This window comes from Hylaeus volcanicus, chromosome 4, assembly GCF_026283585.1.
Source record: "Hylaeus volcanicus isolate JK05 chromosome 4, UHH_iyHylVolc1.0_haploid, whole genome shotgun sequence".
Classification (NCBI taxonomy): domain Eukaryota; kingdom Metazoa; phylum Arthropoda; class Insecta; order Hymenoptera; family Colletidae; genus Hylaeus; species Hylaeus volcanicus.
Genome location: NC_071979.1, coordinates 13,565,818 through 13,583,461, shown reverse-complemented (window position 1 = coordinate 13,583,461; position 17,644 = coordinate 13,565,818). Strand labels below are relative to the sequence as shown.

At 33.7% G+C, this 17,644-nt stretch overlaps 1 protein-coding gene across 4 annotated transcripts; it reads right to left on the bottom strand.

Moving 5' to 3' along the window:
- Positions 1-524: 524 nt before the first annotated feature.
- On the bottom strand, positions 525-12,498 carry LOC128875279 (aminopeptidase N-like). Of its 4 annotated transcripts, none has more exons than XM_054120726.1 (13): positions 12,308-12,498; positions 9,318-9,860; positions 7,487-7,939; positions 6,651-6,834; positions 6,414-6,564; positions 6,269-6,350; positions 5,426-5,802; positions 4,916-5,190; positions 4,269-4,459; positions 2,611-2,925; positions 2,239-2,308; positions 1,960-2,143; positions 525-1,144 (listed from the first exon to the last, which is right to left on the bottom strand). In XM_054120726.1, the coding sequence occupies exons 2-12, from the start codon at positions 9,812-9,814 to the stop codon at positions 1,994-1,996; spliced, it is 2,745 nt and encodes a 914-aa protein (XP_053976701.1). In that variant the 5' UTR covers positions 9,815-9,860; positions 12,308-12,498; the 3' UTR covers positions 525-1,144; positions 1,960-1,993. The 4 variants fall into 4 exon arrangements, with proteins under 4 accessions (XP_053976701.1, XP_053976698.1, XP_053976700.1 ...); XM_054120723.1 differs by lacking the exon at positions 525-1,144 and adding an exon at positions 1,321-1,899; XM_054120725.1 differs by lacking the exon at positions 525-1,144 and adding an exon at positions 1,321-1,763.
- Between the last annotated feature and the right edge of the window lie 5,146 nt (positions 12,499-17,644).

Genomic DNA, 17,644 nt, shown 5'->3' with positions numbered 1-17,644 from the left:
TGACTATATCGCTATCATTTCTAAAAACTATTGCATTAATAAAATATCTGTCGGTACTGAATTTATGATTTCGAAGCTGATTAAATGAATCACGCATGACTGTTTGGTGTTACATTGTTCAGTAAGATTAAGATATCCTTGCTCGGTATAATGTGAATCGAGTATTGCTTTTAAGCCAAGCAAATACGCGAAAGTCATTATTGATCATACCTGTCGACGACGCAATGAAAACTTATTTCGACGTGATCACGAAGACTAAAAATCATTTTTCAATGCTATCTGTATTAGCTAAATATCATTTACGATAAATGTTCACGTATTTGTATGAAATATTCATCTCTAGCCAGGTTTCGCGTAAATAAATAGGTTCTGTATTTAATTTATTATCGAGACAAGTGTTATAGTTTTAAAGAATTACTTGACTTATATCAGCTAACATATCGTACCTTATATTTCCTATTTGATTGTAAATTAGTATTGATTGTAAAGTATAAATGGTGAAGTATAAATGGAAATTCTTTGGATTAAAAGTAATAAATTTAATAACGAAAATAATTCAAAATACGATAACAAAGGGAAATTATTTCATTAACACATGTTTTATCAATAACTAACCATAATGGAAATATCCAAAAGTCCGACGTTTATTATTCGCCAATTATTAGAGTCCCGTGTCGCGAGTGTACAACCAGACCAGATCCTCGCCACAGCCGAGCCCGGGACAACCTGACAACGCCGCCGATAGCATAAGATCAACGATTGGTATTGTTAAACCATTTTCAATTGTATAGTTTTTATTCTTGTTTGTAAGTAATCCCAAACTCAGTTTTGTTTCATAATTATATTTGTTAATACTCAAACTTAGTGACAATTATTATAGAATCCCAAAATTCCTTCTTTTCCAATTAAATACAGATAAGGTGAGCTTTAGCTCTTTAATTGAAGACAAAGATCCCAAGAAAGAGTCTCAGATAAGCTGGGACGTAACAATATAATAATTATCAGATAATGTGGTTATATTTAATTTATAAGTATAATTCTTTCTTATTAAAAAAAGCAATTATGGTTTATGATCATAGTGATACAATTAAAGTCCTTGTGGTAGTACAAACTAATCCAGATTAGCAACATATTTATATGATACCTGTGAAAATGAAAGATAACGAATTGTAAAGACACATGAATCATATTCTTTATGGTTTCTCGTTTATGTCATCGAATATTAGTTAATTGTTTTGATATTATTATAACTTCGAAATTCATTAAAATCGTTTATAATAAACATTATGGTATGTGGCGAGAAAATAATTACAATATGTATAATGTATATAAAAGTAAGTATTAATAGGTATAATTGGTCTTATTCTTTAGTAGTAAAGTGCATATAGTAATCCATCGCTTTTTTAAATAAAATTTTCGTCGTGAAAGAAGCACCATTTTAGCATTAAATAATATCAAATAAAACATTCAAGTAATTTATTACGCTTAAAATAACTTTGTTTATGCACTATGATATAGACAATTCAAAATTGCTATGATTATTTTGACAAGTGTTTCGATCTAAATAATAATTGATAATTTTAAAATAGTTAAATTAAACTAAATTTCATTCTGGTCAGTTCGATTCGTTTTAGTAGCATGCTGATAATAAAAAATCAATTTAAGTAGCAATTCTTTCATATTTTTCTTCAATTAAAGTCGCCATGAGTGTATTTCTTTCCTATTTTAGTAAACAGATGGTGCATATCAGTACGAGGCTTACACTGCAAGATAAAATAAAATATCTTTGGAAACATTTCCAAATTAGCAAATGCCATATGTCTACAATTTGTTGACACTTTTTATTATAAAGTTTTCATAGTCGTGGATGCTTCGTAAGTTCGTAATTTTCGCAACATTCTGTAGAAAATATCAATAATTTCTATTAAACGATATATAACATTTATTTTATGTACGTACTCATCTCTAGCGTTCTGTAAACTATTTGCTGCCTTCATTCTGAGTCGGTTGTGTCTGTAATGTTACTTATCCTTAACCAATCTAAAATTTTGGTAAGTTCTTCATCAATTTCCGACAAATTCCTTTCACGGTAGAGTATATTGGAATCTTCGTTAATTCCATTACTTCGTAGAAACTCTTTCAACTGAAACGAAACGGCAATCAATTACAACTTGTTTAATCCGTTTAGGAGCCAGTGCATAATGCCAGTCATTGTGTTATTAACACATAGTATCAAACCTTATCCATTTGATCCTGTCTGCTTATTTTCCAGATAAGGTTATATAAAATATTGTTCAATTCGTTTGTTCTGCAGAAAACGATCAAGTATGAATTTGGAATTGTATTCGACAGCTGTTACAAATAATAATTAATTTATGTTGTTGACAGAAAAGATAGGTTTTCATATCTAGAAATCTACACTTCAAAAACAAAAATCGAAAAATCCATCGAAAAATTAAGCAAAATTATTGCCTGAAATTTCTTGAAAGATCAATTACTTTCAAAAACTCCTGTGTTATTCCTGATATTTTTTAATGAAAACTTTCGCAATTCTTCGAGTAGCTTCTGTCAACTCAAAAATTGAACATGTTACGTAATAAATATAGTTACGCATCAGTGATTCGTGTCAAATTTTCCATAATAAATTCTATGACTGCATCTATATTCTCTGGTAAGTCCACGTCAATATTGTTTAGGATGCTGATCGGATATGTGAATTTTGATATTGTTGTGTTTTCGGCCAAGGACAAATTCAAATAATGCTTGATGATACTCGGATCCTCTGTGCAACTCAGGTATCCTAATGTATCGAAGAAAGTGCGTTCCTGCATTCTTGACAGTTCTTGATATACCATGTCCCAAATTGATCGATTTGCGCGGGCTAATCCCATGCAGAAAACCCAATACTTCGCATCATATGGTATTCTAGATCGAATTAATTGATATTCACTTTTCTTATTGTTTCACAAAATTCGATTAATATAATAAAAGAACGTTTAACAATAAATACGAAGTAGGATCGGAATTCTCAAATCGAGGAGATTACAAAAATTATGGGAGATATTCTGTCAAGGCAGACATTTAGATAAATAATTGATGAAAAAATCTTTGCCACTAACAATTTAATTTTATCGTTAATACGCATTAAGAAAGTTATAAAAGAAAAACTAATTTGAGATCTGATATTTGTCATTTTCCTCTAAAAAATGGAGAAAATTAATTTGATTACGGTTCCGTAATACTTTCCCTTCGAAAGAAAGAAATTTGACGACGAAAAAATGGCAGAAATTAAATGTACCACCAAGTAGTGATGTAAAGGAATGTTAATCTTTCCCGTTGTACTTTTTGTTGTAATGTTTTTTAATCTTCGAATATCGTGATAGAATTTCGATACCAAAATTTTAAGAAAACATTGAAAAATTGGTATGATCTCTTAAAAAATGTAATATCACACTCGTAGAAAGAATTGGGGGTGAAAATCAATTCTGTGACTTTCTAACGTTTTACCATTTACGTATTAAAAAAAAAAAACCATGCAAATTTTAATGTTTTCTCAGTCATTTATTTCAAGAGAGCACATATACAGGGTGTTCAAAAAAAAGCATTCAATATTTATATGGTGTATAGAGCACACTGTACTGAGTAAAAAAGCTTTAGTAAACATAGGTCCAAAGGTCAACCGTTCCTGAGATATAAACATTTTTGTTTGCTAGTATCATGATTGACTTACTTGCTTCCATCGCATGCGGTGTTTATGTCAGAGTTTATAAATTGCGTTCCGAATGTTCCTATTCAAGTGCCGACAATTTCGTCTATTTCATTTTTTCAATTTCGTGTAAAGAAATGAGCTGTGAACACGTGGAAAATCTTTTATAAATATCGAAAACCCAGTAGTAAGTCAATCATGTTACTAGCAAACAAAAATGTTTATATCTCAGAAACGGTTGATCTTTAGACCTATGTTTACTAAAGCTTTTTTACTCGGTACAGTGTGCCCTATACACCATATCAATATTTAATGCTTTTTTTTTAACACCCTGTATAGTTGTAATACAAAATGTCAAAGCAATCCGTGTGTTTTATTACTACGTTCATTTGCACTTTAACGTAACAAAATGGCGACTAAATAGATGTACTTAAACTAGAGTTACAAATGTACGAATGTAGAGGCACAGAATTAATTTTTATTATTGTATAGTCATAGAAACAACGCTTTCAATAATAAATTACTGCTTTTAGTAGGGATGTACCTACTGGCTAGTACTCACGTATTTGCTACTGGATCGTTCAAATATGCAATTAATCGTCGTGTTGCTTGTTCCTTGCATTCACGATGATCAAATCTGCAAGCCCAATTTAAAGCTTCTAGTTTTACAGACATGGAGAAATCGTCCTCAGCGAAAAGTGTCTCATAATCAATGGTGTCGATAAAGGCGTTCATTAAACCGAGAATATGTGACTGTAAAGCATTCCCAGAATTCATAAGACAACAATTAACGTAATTGCCCGCTTGTAAATGATTATGAAAACTCATTGTCGTCTCCACAAACTCAATATTCTTTAAGTACCATATACATTATTATCACGAGACAGTAAAAGTGGAATGTGAAATCAACATAAATGATTTCATGCAATGATTAGAAATTAAATATGATGTTTAGTCGTTTATTGAATTGATTTAATCGAAAATGCGTTCAAAATAGATGCATGTAATCAACGTCAAACTAGTAAAAACGTAAATTACTTTGGTACTGTGATACTTTATGCTAATTGTCAATTAATTCCTATTTCGATTTATAAATAGAAAGTTAGGTCAGTTCAAAGTAAACTTACAGATGGAGAAAGTATGACTCCCTGCCTGGTACTGAGATTACTGGAACAACCTTGTAAATGAAATAATTTAGGTGAAACTTACTTTTAAAACTTCTCCCTTGGAATGCCTGAAGTACGCGTATCTCAGATGTGAATTACTCAGCACATACTTCCATACAACAGGATCCGTTTCACGATGCAAATAATTGGTGAGATGAATAAAAGTGGTGACGTTAAGTTGTTTGGTTTTCATCAGGTTATAAGCAGTGTCCATAAGATGAACACGATTTCCCGCGTGTATTTTCGCGTAATCGTTCGTATTTAAATATTTAACGATTTTTCTCCAATTCGTCGAGTCATAATTTACACGATAATAACCTGTTAATGTATGAAATGCACGATATAATTGAAAGATAATCATTCATTTTTTTTTTTTCTAATTGGATGTATAGATAACAGTTTGCTTAAACAAAATCGTATTCTCCAATAGTTGAAATCTTGTTCGCCTGATAAATAATGTTTTGCATTTATATTTTGTTATTCCATAATACTAAATTTATAATATCAAATAATGTCCAATATAACTTCAACAAGCAATTAAGTTATCACTTACCAGTGTGTTGTAGATTAACAATTATCCAGTCGCCAACATCGATCCCTTCGATTACTATGTCTTTATCGCTTGGTCGCAACCAGAACACAGGTTTGGTTGCTGAAAATTCCGGCGCAGATCTGGTCGCGTAATTGATAGGAATCCACCATTTCTGGTGAATTCTAGTTTTATCTTTACTGAATAATGACGGCTGTTGGCGTATAGTTACGCTACCAGTAGTGTAGTTTCTAGTGACGATCACCATAGGATATCCAGGATGTTCTATCCAAGTGTCCATTACCTCTTTCACTTGAAAATCTTTATGGACGGAGTTCGATGTGTTCAACGCAATCTGCATTGCTTCCCACAGATCATCCGATGTAACACTGCTGTACTCGCTGAAAATGACAGGATAATCGAAAGATACAATAGAAGAAATGAAAGCCATGTAGTATAGAGAGCCATAAAGTTCGAGGGTTAGACAACTTCTTGGATAGAAGCCATGATCCTGAGAATCACTTATAAAGCCTGATGATAGAATACCTAATGACAGATCTCTCGCAATCGCGCAATCAAAACTCGCTAGATAAATGTATAATAAAATATTACTTTTGCTTGAAAGAAATTCGTTTCTTTCAAAAATATAAAAAGATGAGTAGAGACAAATTTAATTTTCTCGAAAGAACGATTAATATGATTAACGAATCTTCTTTTCAAAATCATTTGTTTAGAAATGTCAAGATCGTCGTCATTATTCGGATTGTAAGGAAATATTTTTGTTGTCGTGATGTAAAACTGGTAAAACCGAAAAAAATTAGTTGAAACTGAAACTACAAAATATCTCTGATTACAGTGATTACTAACTGTGCACTGATGTAGTTCAATAAACCAGCTCGATAAACATTCTCGCCGAGTATATGAGTGAGCATCCAAAAAATCATCGCAGCTGAAAGGAAATATTAAAATTCATTTTTTATTTTCATTCATGGTTATACGATTATTTTTGTACGTTTTATATAGCTGAGAGCGTAGTCGCCTCTGGTGATCCGAGGGCTGATGTAATCTCTATTTATGTGATCGACATAAGTGCTGTCGTCCGAATCAAAGGATTTCATTTGATGAAATATTATGTTGTCCATTACTCTCCAGCTTTTGAAGAACTGAAATTAATATGAAGAGTAAATAATTGAAGTTATTTCGATGCGAGCGTGGGATTGCTTTCTATACTCTACAGAATGTTCGTTACCTTGTCAGTGATGTAATACTTTAAATACGTAGCTGTACCCTCGCTTAACCAAAAATATTTCCACCAAGCTGGACTAACTAAATTTCCAAACCATTGGTGTACCATTTCATGAGTGACAGTCATCACTTGAAGCATTCTGGATTCAATGCTCCTCATATCACTTATGTATGGGACCGTACCTTCCCTTAATATTTAAACAGTATTGCTTAATTAAATTAGTGTTGTTAAACTATAGCAAAATATTGCCGCAAAGTGCAGCGAAAGAAAATAAACTTGTGTTACGTAGTTTGTGCGATTCTCTGTCATGTTTAGTTTAGAAGTTATATTTATTTAATCTTTGATAATATCACATTTATTTGACAGAAGAACGATGAACTTTCTTTGGGACTTTTGGTTCTTGACAGAGAAGCTTGTTTACATTCTGTAAAACATCGTTACAACATCCACAAGTCTCTTACTATTTGCAACATAATTTTATAACATCTCATCGCGTTGTCCATGATTGAGAGCCATGCCTCTCAAACCCCCAAAGAACAATCACACCCACCCAGTGAGTCTATGCGAATAAGTTTCAGGGCATTTTACCTTGTTATTATTTAATATAATTGATCAGAAAATAATGATGACTATATAATTGACTACTGGTGCAGCTAAGTTCTATTTTCTACGATGGAATCAGAAAGCTCCCTATCTGATGGAGAAAATGTATTTCTGTTGAAGGTACCAACGTAGAAAAATAAGGCAATCCATTTGTATTTTTATCTATCCTCAACAAAGCTGTATAAAAAATTCCGGTTTATATTTGAATGACCTTCGTATGTTCGTTTTCTACTTACGCGTAAACGACAACGCCCCAATTCTCGGTAGCGCTTGCAGAATAATGTGGTATAATAACGTGATCCATTTTTGGGACGCGAACCGTACTGTTGAGGAATCGTGACAACTCATCTGTTGCTTTTTGCACTATGTCCAAGAAATACGTTGCGGCGTTGATTTTTTGTCTTCTAGCCCATACTCTGACTGTCCCGTCCGAATTGGTAATGTTAGGATAATTGACAACGAAAAAAGCCAGAATGTTGGTCGACATAACTGGCGTGGTCTCGAAATGGGTCCAGACTTTCTTGTCGCTTTCATCGTGTTCCATCATATATGCCGGCATATTCGACAATGCCGTATAATTCGTATCATGTTTCAAAGAAACGTTGAACGTAGCTTTAAGTGCTGGTTCGTCCCAGCAAGGAAAAGCGCGACGTGCGGACGTTTTTTGAAAATGCGTTCCAAAAATTAGCCTGTAAAATTGTGTTTGATTAATTCTAGCGTCTCTTATTTAACCCTCTGCACTTGGATGTCCTTTATGAGGGGACGTCGTAAGTCTAGCAAATTTTTTTAGTGGTTATGTAGAATAAATTTATGCTAGAGAAAATTTTTTGAAAACGCATGTTTCCTTCAAGTTTTCTTATTGAAATAGCACGAGGAAGCAAACCAAAATATCGTGTATATACAGAAATTTAGAGAAAAATATATGAGCAGGCGTTACATAGAAAGAGTATGAAGTAAAGGGTTTCCTAAAATGGCTTCAGGGTTTTGTTTTCAATAATATAATATGCCCCTCAACGTGGCGTAGTGAACATTTTCACTTATGTTTAGTTACAATCATGTATACTTCATTCGAAGTATACCTATTGAATATATTCAATATATGTAATACATCATAAAATTTGTTGAATATATTAAAACACAAAATTCTAAAGCCTCTTTTGAAAGATCCTTTATGTTTGCAGTGGTGTTAACGCTTCAAGAAAGCTATAAGAATTTATTATCAAGTCGAACAATACCAAAAAAAGACACGATTCCGAAGTTAGGCTATTTAATGTAATGGGATTTCTGCTCGCACATTTTAAGATCGCATAACACTGTAAAATAACGAAAGACGATCAATTTTTTGGGGGCTATTCGCACATTTAAAGCACAATGTGTTGAATTTTGAGAAGAAATGTCTGAAATTTCTAGATATACAAGGGTGAACCGCATTGCAAATTGTTTTCTCGGAAGCGATTAGTAATATCAATAAATTTTTTGTTGGTATAGTTAAGAAATTAATATTCAGCATTTCTAAATATTGACGAAACAGAATGAGTGGCAATTTATAAAATTTGTTAGCCACAAAATGTATGTTTCGACGCCAAAATTCATCATTTTTTCAACTGATTGTCAAGATAAAAAATCGACTGACAGTGAATATTTGGGTACTTGAGTTTCAACGAGCGCCATTTTCTTTAGTTCTTCACTTAGATGTTCTGCCTCATAGGAAAACCACATTCATATAATTTAATAAACTATCGATAAATAAATTTTAGTTTGTCTACTCTCTCTGAATAGTATTATTAATAGACGAAAACATTGACTTCGAACAAAATTCCTAAAGTATGTATCATTTTTCGGTCGTCACATAAAAAGAAAACCCTTAAAGAAATACTTTTTAAATATCTTCAAGAAGTGAAAAAAAAGTAACAAATTATTTCTCAAAAAACCCTCTTTATTTGAGTATCCCTTGCGAGCAGTGAAAAGTTAATTACAAGCCATTTAAATTGAAAGTTATTAAATTCATTATTCGCCCAAGTAATATTCTATAGAAATCGCTACACGTAATACGTTATGTTGACTTACGCGTAATTATAATCCACATCTGGATAGTAAGATCTGAAAGCTCCACAGAGATCGCCGGCCAACACTCCGACAAACTTAAGATACAAAACGTAAACTCCTGAATTTAAGCTATTATTGAAACGTAGGTGCAACATATCCGTGTCAAAATCGTAAACATGTTCGTTTGGTTTGAAAATATTGTCCTCGTCTCTTACACTCGTCTCCGATTCGTCTATCGTAACATTAGAATGTAAAACGATATTTAGCGTTGGTCTCAGCACTTTCAAATAAATTTCTGTTTCGCCCATAAACGTGATATTGTTTAGATCCAATTTAATATTATAGTGTATCGGCACCGTGTCATTAGGCAAACGATACTTGTTCATTACTTTATTATCATACATCATAACATTTTGATTCGTAGTCCCCACTTGCAGGGAACTAACAAAAGTTGCCGCATGTAGGCAAATTATGACAAAGACTGCAGTCACATCTTTCAGGCTGACTATTAACTTCATTATTAAGAGCGGTATTCCTTTTGTTCAATTTTCGTTTAAATTAGACCTGTAACAAAATTTGTATTTGTCATGAACCACTTTTGTTATTTAGATGATAATGTACTTGCTGCCCCCCGCAATTTCACCCGCTTGGAATACTATACTTATTCTACAGGGTGTCCCAAGAATGTTGGAGTTCCTTAAAAGTTGTGGTTCGGGGGGTGATTTGAAACAACTTTTTTTCTTAACGAAAATGTTGTCCGAGGTCTCGTTAAGCAGATATTAACAGAAAACCCCGACCAATCAGAGCTCGACTATGCCGTATGTCTTCCATGAGCGTGGGCTGCCCAGGAATTTTGTCACTTTTGTCAATAGAGCTCGCTCTAATCATTATAACCTAAACAATTCGTTAGCCGGAGTGAGATTTCTTTTAGACAGTGCTTGCGAATGTGGTGCTGAAAATCAGGATTTAGATCATGTCATTTGGCAATGTCCAGAATATGAAAATGAACGTGCTACCCTCATAACAGCGGTTCACCGTTACAAATACTATCTCTCTACTTGTATGAGGTGTTTCCTATGCGATCCAGATATTAAAAGGTCTGATGATTATATTTGAATTTATTAAGAGAATAAGAATTTAATTTTACTTAAATTTAATTTAAATTAAATAATTATTATTATTATAACTCTACTTCATTAAATTAATGTAAGCACACAAACGCTACACAAACTAGTTTTAAGTTAACGTATGTAAAAAAGGCGCATTAAGATATGTTATGTAACGTATGGTATATAAACCATATTTGGTTTAAGGCAACAAATAAATAAAAAAATGCCGTGTGTCGGAGTTTTTTGTTAATATCTTCTAAACGAACCCTCGAACAACATTTGTGCTAATATCACGTTCGTGATTGCATTGTTCATTCACGTAGATAAAATGATTATTGTAGTACAGTGATACCCAAACTTTGGGCCGCGATATATTGTAAATATGTAAAACGAAAATATAATATATAAAAATGTAAGAGAAAGAAAAATAAAATAAAATAAGAAATTAAGTCTAATGTCATATTACGAATAACGAAATTAAGAAATGCCACCAAAAGGTCTCAAGGTTAAACTGCCTTTAGCGATCGTCTACTGAGAAATTCGAAACGATGAAATCTCAGATAATTCCTTAGATTTTAATCTAGAAAAATACTGAATATAATCGACGATTAGACTAATTGTGAATTGATACTATCGGCACTGCCTTTATCGTTCAGATAATTTACGAATGAAATTGGAATGGTGTCAAACGTAATGTAATGACGTGTTGTTACAGTAATTGCGTGACTCGATATGTCTCATCGTTTGAAAACAATTCTTGTAAGAGACATTAATCACAGATGTAAGGATTAGTTCAAACTTTTGGTGCTTAATTTTTTACGGCGTACAAGAAAGTTAGCCAATGAATTCTAATAATATATTATTAGCAGATGTACAGTATCGAACATATTACAAACTACTAAAAACATGCTAAAATCGAAATTTGTCGAATTTTTTAGAATATGGAATATTTGTTACCTCGCATATATTTCTTTTCTTTTTTAATTATATTATTTGAAGTGGCATGACCCCTTAGGGAATTAGCGACCACATTTGTAGGTGCATTTAAATTTACATGGGGATTAATATATAACACATTTAACTTACAGTTTTAGGCATTGTCGTATATAAGGTTGATTAATCGTATTTCTTTGTTTTAACAAATAAATCCTATCGACTACTGAATCTATATAATATCGCAGATAATCGATTCAGTCCTTAATTAACAATGATTTGAAACTTTACCAAGAATTGACGACACGAGTGATTACGGTAATTCTCATGAAGCATCAGATAGTATAATCAAATACCATTTTACTTGAAATAATATTACTATTTATCACGTCACTTAATACGTGAAGTTTAGAATTGTTTTTGATAGATCGAATTACGTAGAATGGAGCATATTTTTTTCGGATGGTCTGTGTTAAATCTACTGACTAAAAAGTCCAATCTCAGGCTTCATACAACAATAAATGACCACATATGGTAAGTCGATGACTTTGTCTAAACAATTGCTATCTTATTATGGATAAAAATATATAAGGTTCCATTAAAAAAAAATTAATTTTTTACTAAATTCCCCCCGCCCTCATCCACTACTTTTTTTTTACAAAAAATTATTAATTTACAAAACATTTTTTTGATAACTTTATCTCCTCGTGAGATATTCAACCATCCCGCTTTATACGAAACACCCTATACTTATACGAATACATACAGTTTTTTACAAAATACATGTTGTTATTATCTCCATTAATAAAGAAAAAGTGAAATGAAATTTAATTAATTCATTTGCATATTTTCAGCAATTCGTAACTCGTACACGAAATGTACATTTGACGTCAATCATGGTTTAATTATGCTTGTTTTTATCCTTATATAAAGCATGTAAAATTACAAAATTCTAAGTTTTAATCGTACCTGCTACAATCAATATTAATTCCACAATTCACACTATACACATCACTATGTTGTCTGGAATACACCGAATACAGCACAAACGTCTTCTAGTGTCGCATACTAGAAACTTTTTTTGTTAATTACTATTGTCGTACGATGGATTTGAGACGAGATAGCGGTCAATGAATTAAACGTATAAATGAAGGAGTTCGATAGAGTACGATCTTCTTAGTTACGTACCGATGCCTACTAATGAAAGTAGAAATGTAATGTATAATTTATACGATTAACCAATGCCCTGTATTATGCAGTGATGCATATTAATGTACACAAAAATTTCATAAACTCGTAAATTACTCCTTCTTAAAAGTTTGTGTACAAATCTCTACGCAAACCTAATCTTTGTTTCTTTCTGCGCCACAAGGAACGGAAACATTGCATTTGAAACAAATTTCTACAAACTTTGTTTACGAAAATTTACTTCGCTAGAAACATTTACGTAGACAAATTGGAAAACAACAAGCATTATATAACACACACTTAATACAGAGAAAGAAGGTTATTGCTAATTATATATTAAATGAGAATGAAAATAATTAAACAAAATTGAAAGGAAGGAGGCATAATAAGAAGTATCAAAGAAACAAAAGATGTTAATTTTTTAATTTTTCTTCACCAACGAATATAAGGAAGAAGTTTATTTAATTTTTTTTATATACAATTTATTATCTTTAAGGTTAATTAAAAATATTTTAAAGGTTTCTTCGTCTAACAAATACATATTAATAAAACCATAAAATTGCAGACATTGCTTGCATTATTATTTATGGGCTGGTTTTGTCGCAGTAGCTACGGTTAATTTTACATTTAGTTCGGATACTAAACAGTGTGTTCCAAAAATTATGTAAGCTCAACAATATTTCGGCGAATGTTATGCGGCTATAGATTTGCAAGTGCATAATTAAAATTTTTGTTTTATATTAGTACTTTAAAGGTATTTCGTCGAATTCAAGAAGATATCAGTCGCATTGCTTGACTGTAACCTATGTATTTCCGATTAATTCTGTGTGCGTTCTAATCACTTGTTCTGTAATCATAGATAACACCTCATGCTTGTTTTCTTATCTACTGATAATAATTTCAGATCATTTAAAGCATGGCAAGTTTCCTTATACATGTCATTGAACCGAACTTCAAGTATCGGTACATTTTTCGAAGTTTCCTATTAACTTTTTGTATTTATTAGAAAATAAGTCTACCGCTCTCGCAGAACTTGTCAGCTATATATCGTGCACTCATTATATGTTAATTCGTTACTTATCATTCGAATAAAATTATACCCATCTCTGATTCATTGGTAATTTGTAATTATCACAATGATTCTACATGATAATCACAGTTTACAATTGTAACATTGGTTGAGTTTAAGAAAATGGGGTACCCTTCGATCAGACTGATTTTTTTAATCATAGGTAGCCCTTAACCTGGCGATTACAATGGTGCTCATCTTGAACCTCAACTCCTCCTCAACTTCCCCTCAAGGGTCAAAAACTGAAATGATCCAAAAAGTGTTTCTTTTTTGCACCGATCCCGGTAAATACATCACTTCCAACTATTTCTTTTTCCGTTGAGGAACATCAGTTTTTGACACAAACCAGGGGTTTGTTAAAACAGCATGGCATGGATTCACTGCGATGAACTGCACTGCTGTCAGGAAAGCATGTAGACAGTATGTACATTAAAGTTATTCGATATTGCCGCCCACATCCAAATCTACCTCAAACCTACTCAGATAGTAGATTTCAGGCCTGGTACTATAATGTTTCTCCACGTAAAAAAAAAATTGGAAAAGGCGTACTCACCGAGATCGGTGAAAAAAACACTTTGAACCATTTTAGTTTTTGACCCCTGTGGAGAGGGAGGGTGGGAGTTAAGGGTCAAGATGACCACCATTGTAATCGCCAGGTCAAGGGCTATCTATGATAAAAAAAATCAGTTCAATCGGAGAATACCCCATTTTCTTAAACCCAACCAGCAGTGGGTAGTGTTACGTGTGATGTCGCGCGTGGAGATTTTGGAGTGAATCTGTATTTGTTCCACGCATCCAATGATTAAAGGGTTAAACACAGAAGAGACTATAAGTGGTGTCAGAAGTGTGATACTTCCGCTTTCAAATTTTGCCTTCTACATAACAGTATTAATAGGATACGCAACAGTTTGCCTTCCACAACATACTAGAATTAAGAAAACATTTCCGCTGTTTCGTTTCGAGAACACCTAATCCCGCCTTTCACCCTCCCCTCTTTACCCGTCTGCTCAGGAATTTTAGTATCATTATTGTTAGCTTAACCCATCAATTTTTCTTCACAATCGTGTGACAGTAGCATCATTGATAATTCAAGTGAATCTTCAAGTATCAATACTTTTATCAGATTCTACATTAACATAGACTTGATACGATATTCATAAATCGATTTAGAATTTCTTTATAATGTTGCTTCCCGTCAATTTCACCGCGATCGATGGAAAAACATCATTGTTTTGGCATGTGTCTCTAGATTTACTAATCTGGCATTGACCTATGTACTGTGCTACGCGACACATTGTACTTATAAAACGTGGGAAAATATGTACTATGCGCGTATGCTAATAATGTGTAGACAACGTGGGACAATAATAGAATTGACGAAGAGAAACGTGAGTGAATCTAATCTAAATATGACTTTGTTTATGGAATTTACTTTAGATACTATCCTCTGTTTTAGAGCGTATTCGCGCTGAAGATAGCATCAAATTGAGTGAAATGCACAACTTTGGATTTTTAACCGACTTCGAAAATGGCCTGGCCAATCGGAATGAAACCTGTTGCATCTTCTAGAGCATGTCTCCTCGGTGGTCCCGGTATCATGGCACTTTGCAATTTGTCATTTTTTTACCCATTTTTGTGTGTGCAAAAAACCGTAATGTTGAGGTATGTTTGCCGATTACGTCGAGATGGCTTGGCCAATCCGAGTGAAACCTCTTACATCTTGTAGAATATTTCTTGCAGTTGATCTCGTAAACAAAACATTTTGTGATTTCTCATTGTTTATCCGTTTTTTGTGTGTGCATAAAACCGTAATTGTCATTAGGTATTTTCACCGATTACGCCGAGATGGCTTGACCAATCGGAATGAAACCTCTTGCATCTTGTAGAGCATCACAGCCACTTGGCCCCATAAAAAACATTTGGTCATATTTCATTTTTTACCACTTTATGTCAGTTTTTATCGTAAGAAACGCACTATTTTACGTATGTTTGGCCTGAAATCGATAAAAACGATGAAAAACCTGTTACATTTTGAAAAACCCGTTACAACGAGAAATTATTTCATACTTTTTAGTGCAGTTTTAATACTTTTTCGAAGTCGGTGTCTACAAAGCAATACGACGTATTATCATCAAAATAAGCATACACGAGTTCTGAACTTCAAATAAACTTTAATGATACATAAGAAAATGTCTTTTGTCTGATAATAGACTACTGGTTTCTTTTAAAGAAAGGAACATTAGGACAAAGAACGAGAAGACAAGTAGACACAGTGATAAAGAAGATGGAGGAGGAAATAGATTGGAGTGTTACGTTCCCGTTCTATATTTCCTTATTTGGAGTCGGATGTGCGCACCCGGTGTTCTTCGCGTAGGCATAGGAATTCGATGCAATGTATTTCCCCGCCACCCCTTGGCCTATGATTTTTGGGTATAAAAAAGGTGACGACGAAAGCATATCGGGTCTAGTGAAAGTCTAGAAAGGGTTCTGTACACCGTCTGTGCGTGCTCTTACGAATTGTCTACACGAGAAAACTTAGTGAGAACGGGTTCAAGTCAACCCGTTTGCTCGCGTCCGTGAAAACCGAGAAGGATTAGATTCTAGCTTCGCGGAATCGAAACTACACTTTAAACTCAGTTCATATTTGTAACAACTTAGCTTATTACCATTGGTACACCGCGACAATTACTCTCATAACAATTGTAAGTCCCGGTGCATATCAGAATATATATAATCATTTTTAATTAGTGTTTATCAATTATTATACCCAGTCCAGTACCCACTAAGGTGTACCTTTTCCGCTCGAGGTACATCAAAAACTGTTACGAGGCCTAATACTAACATTTCCTGCGGCTCCCCACGTTAGCCATACGTGGGTTCGTCCGCATATCACCTTCCTGAGGCTCTCTACGTTAGCCATACGTAGGTTCGTCCTCGCGTCTCTACCTTCCTGAGGCTCCCCACGTTAGCCATACGTGGGTTCGTCCTCGATAACCAACCTCCTAGAGCTCCCTACGTTAGCCATACGTAGGTTCGTCTCCGCGTCTACATCCTCAAGGCACCCAGTGTTACCTAACAACACTGGTCAAGCCATTAACAAAACCATATTCCAATAAAAAAGCCCCGGCTACGCAGCCGCCCCCTCCGGCTCGTAACAGGAGCAATACCCTAATTGGGAGAAGATTAAACGGGGACTCCAATCTGACTTTGAACTTGGAACACCTTTTCCAAAAGAGCGAAACGAATTCTCATGGTTTTGAAACCATAATGTGTTTTCGTTACCTTATAAATATACGTAAATCCCGAATATAACTTGCTATACATTTATCAACATTCTGATTATAATTTATAACCATATTTAAAACACATAAGTGATACAGAGCTCTAACTCCAAAACTAACGGCCGAATGCATAATTTCAAATATAAAAATTGCATGGTAAAATGGGGCTCATGTTTCAGCGCGAAGGAATTCTTCTTAACTTTGTTATTTAACGTGATATGATGATCAAGTTTCGTTTTTCAAATGGAACTATATATTTTTTTTTTATACCATGGTACGCATGGTGCTTACTGCATCAGTGGGACCGCTCGGGGCCGAATCGAGTTTTTTCCTTGAAAATTAGCAAACTTTGAAGCGTTCTATCTTGAAAACTAATAAAAATCGGGTAAATACATTAAAGCTCAATGAATTCGTCTTGAAAAGTACTATCGCATGGTCTATAAAAAAAAGATATAGTTCCATTTGAAAAACGAAACTTGACCATCATATCTCGTTAAATAACAAAGTTAACAAAAATTCCTTCTCGCTGAAACATGCGGCCCATTTTACCATGCAATTTCCATATTTGAAATTTTGTATTCGGCCGATAGTTTCGGAGTTAGAGCTCTGTATTACTTAGGCTGGGACACGTTGTGTCTCTCAGACACCCGTCCCCCTCGCTGCCAGCCCATTCTTATTTCTGTTGCCCGTAGTTTCGCCCGAGTAGCCCCGACCGCCGGTTTAATATGATCCTCGCCGATTGATAACGCTTCTGTCGAGTGTTTTTTT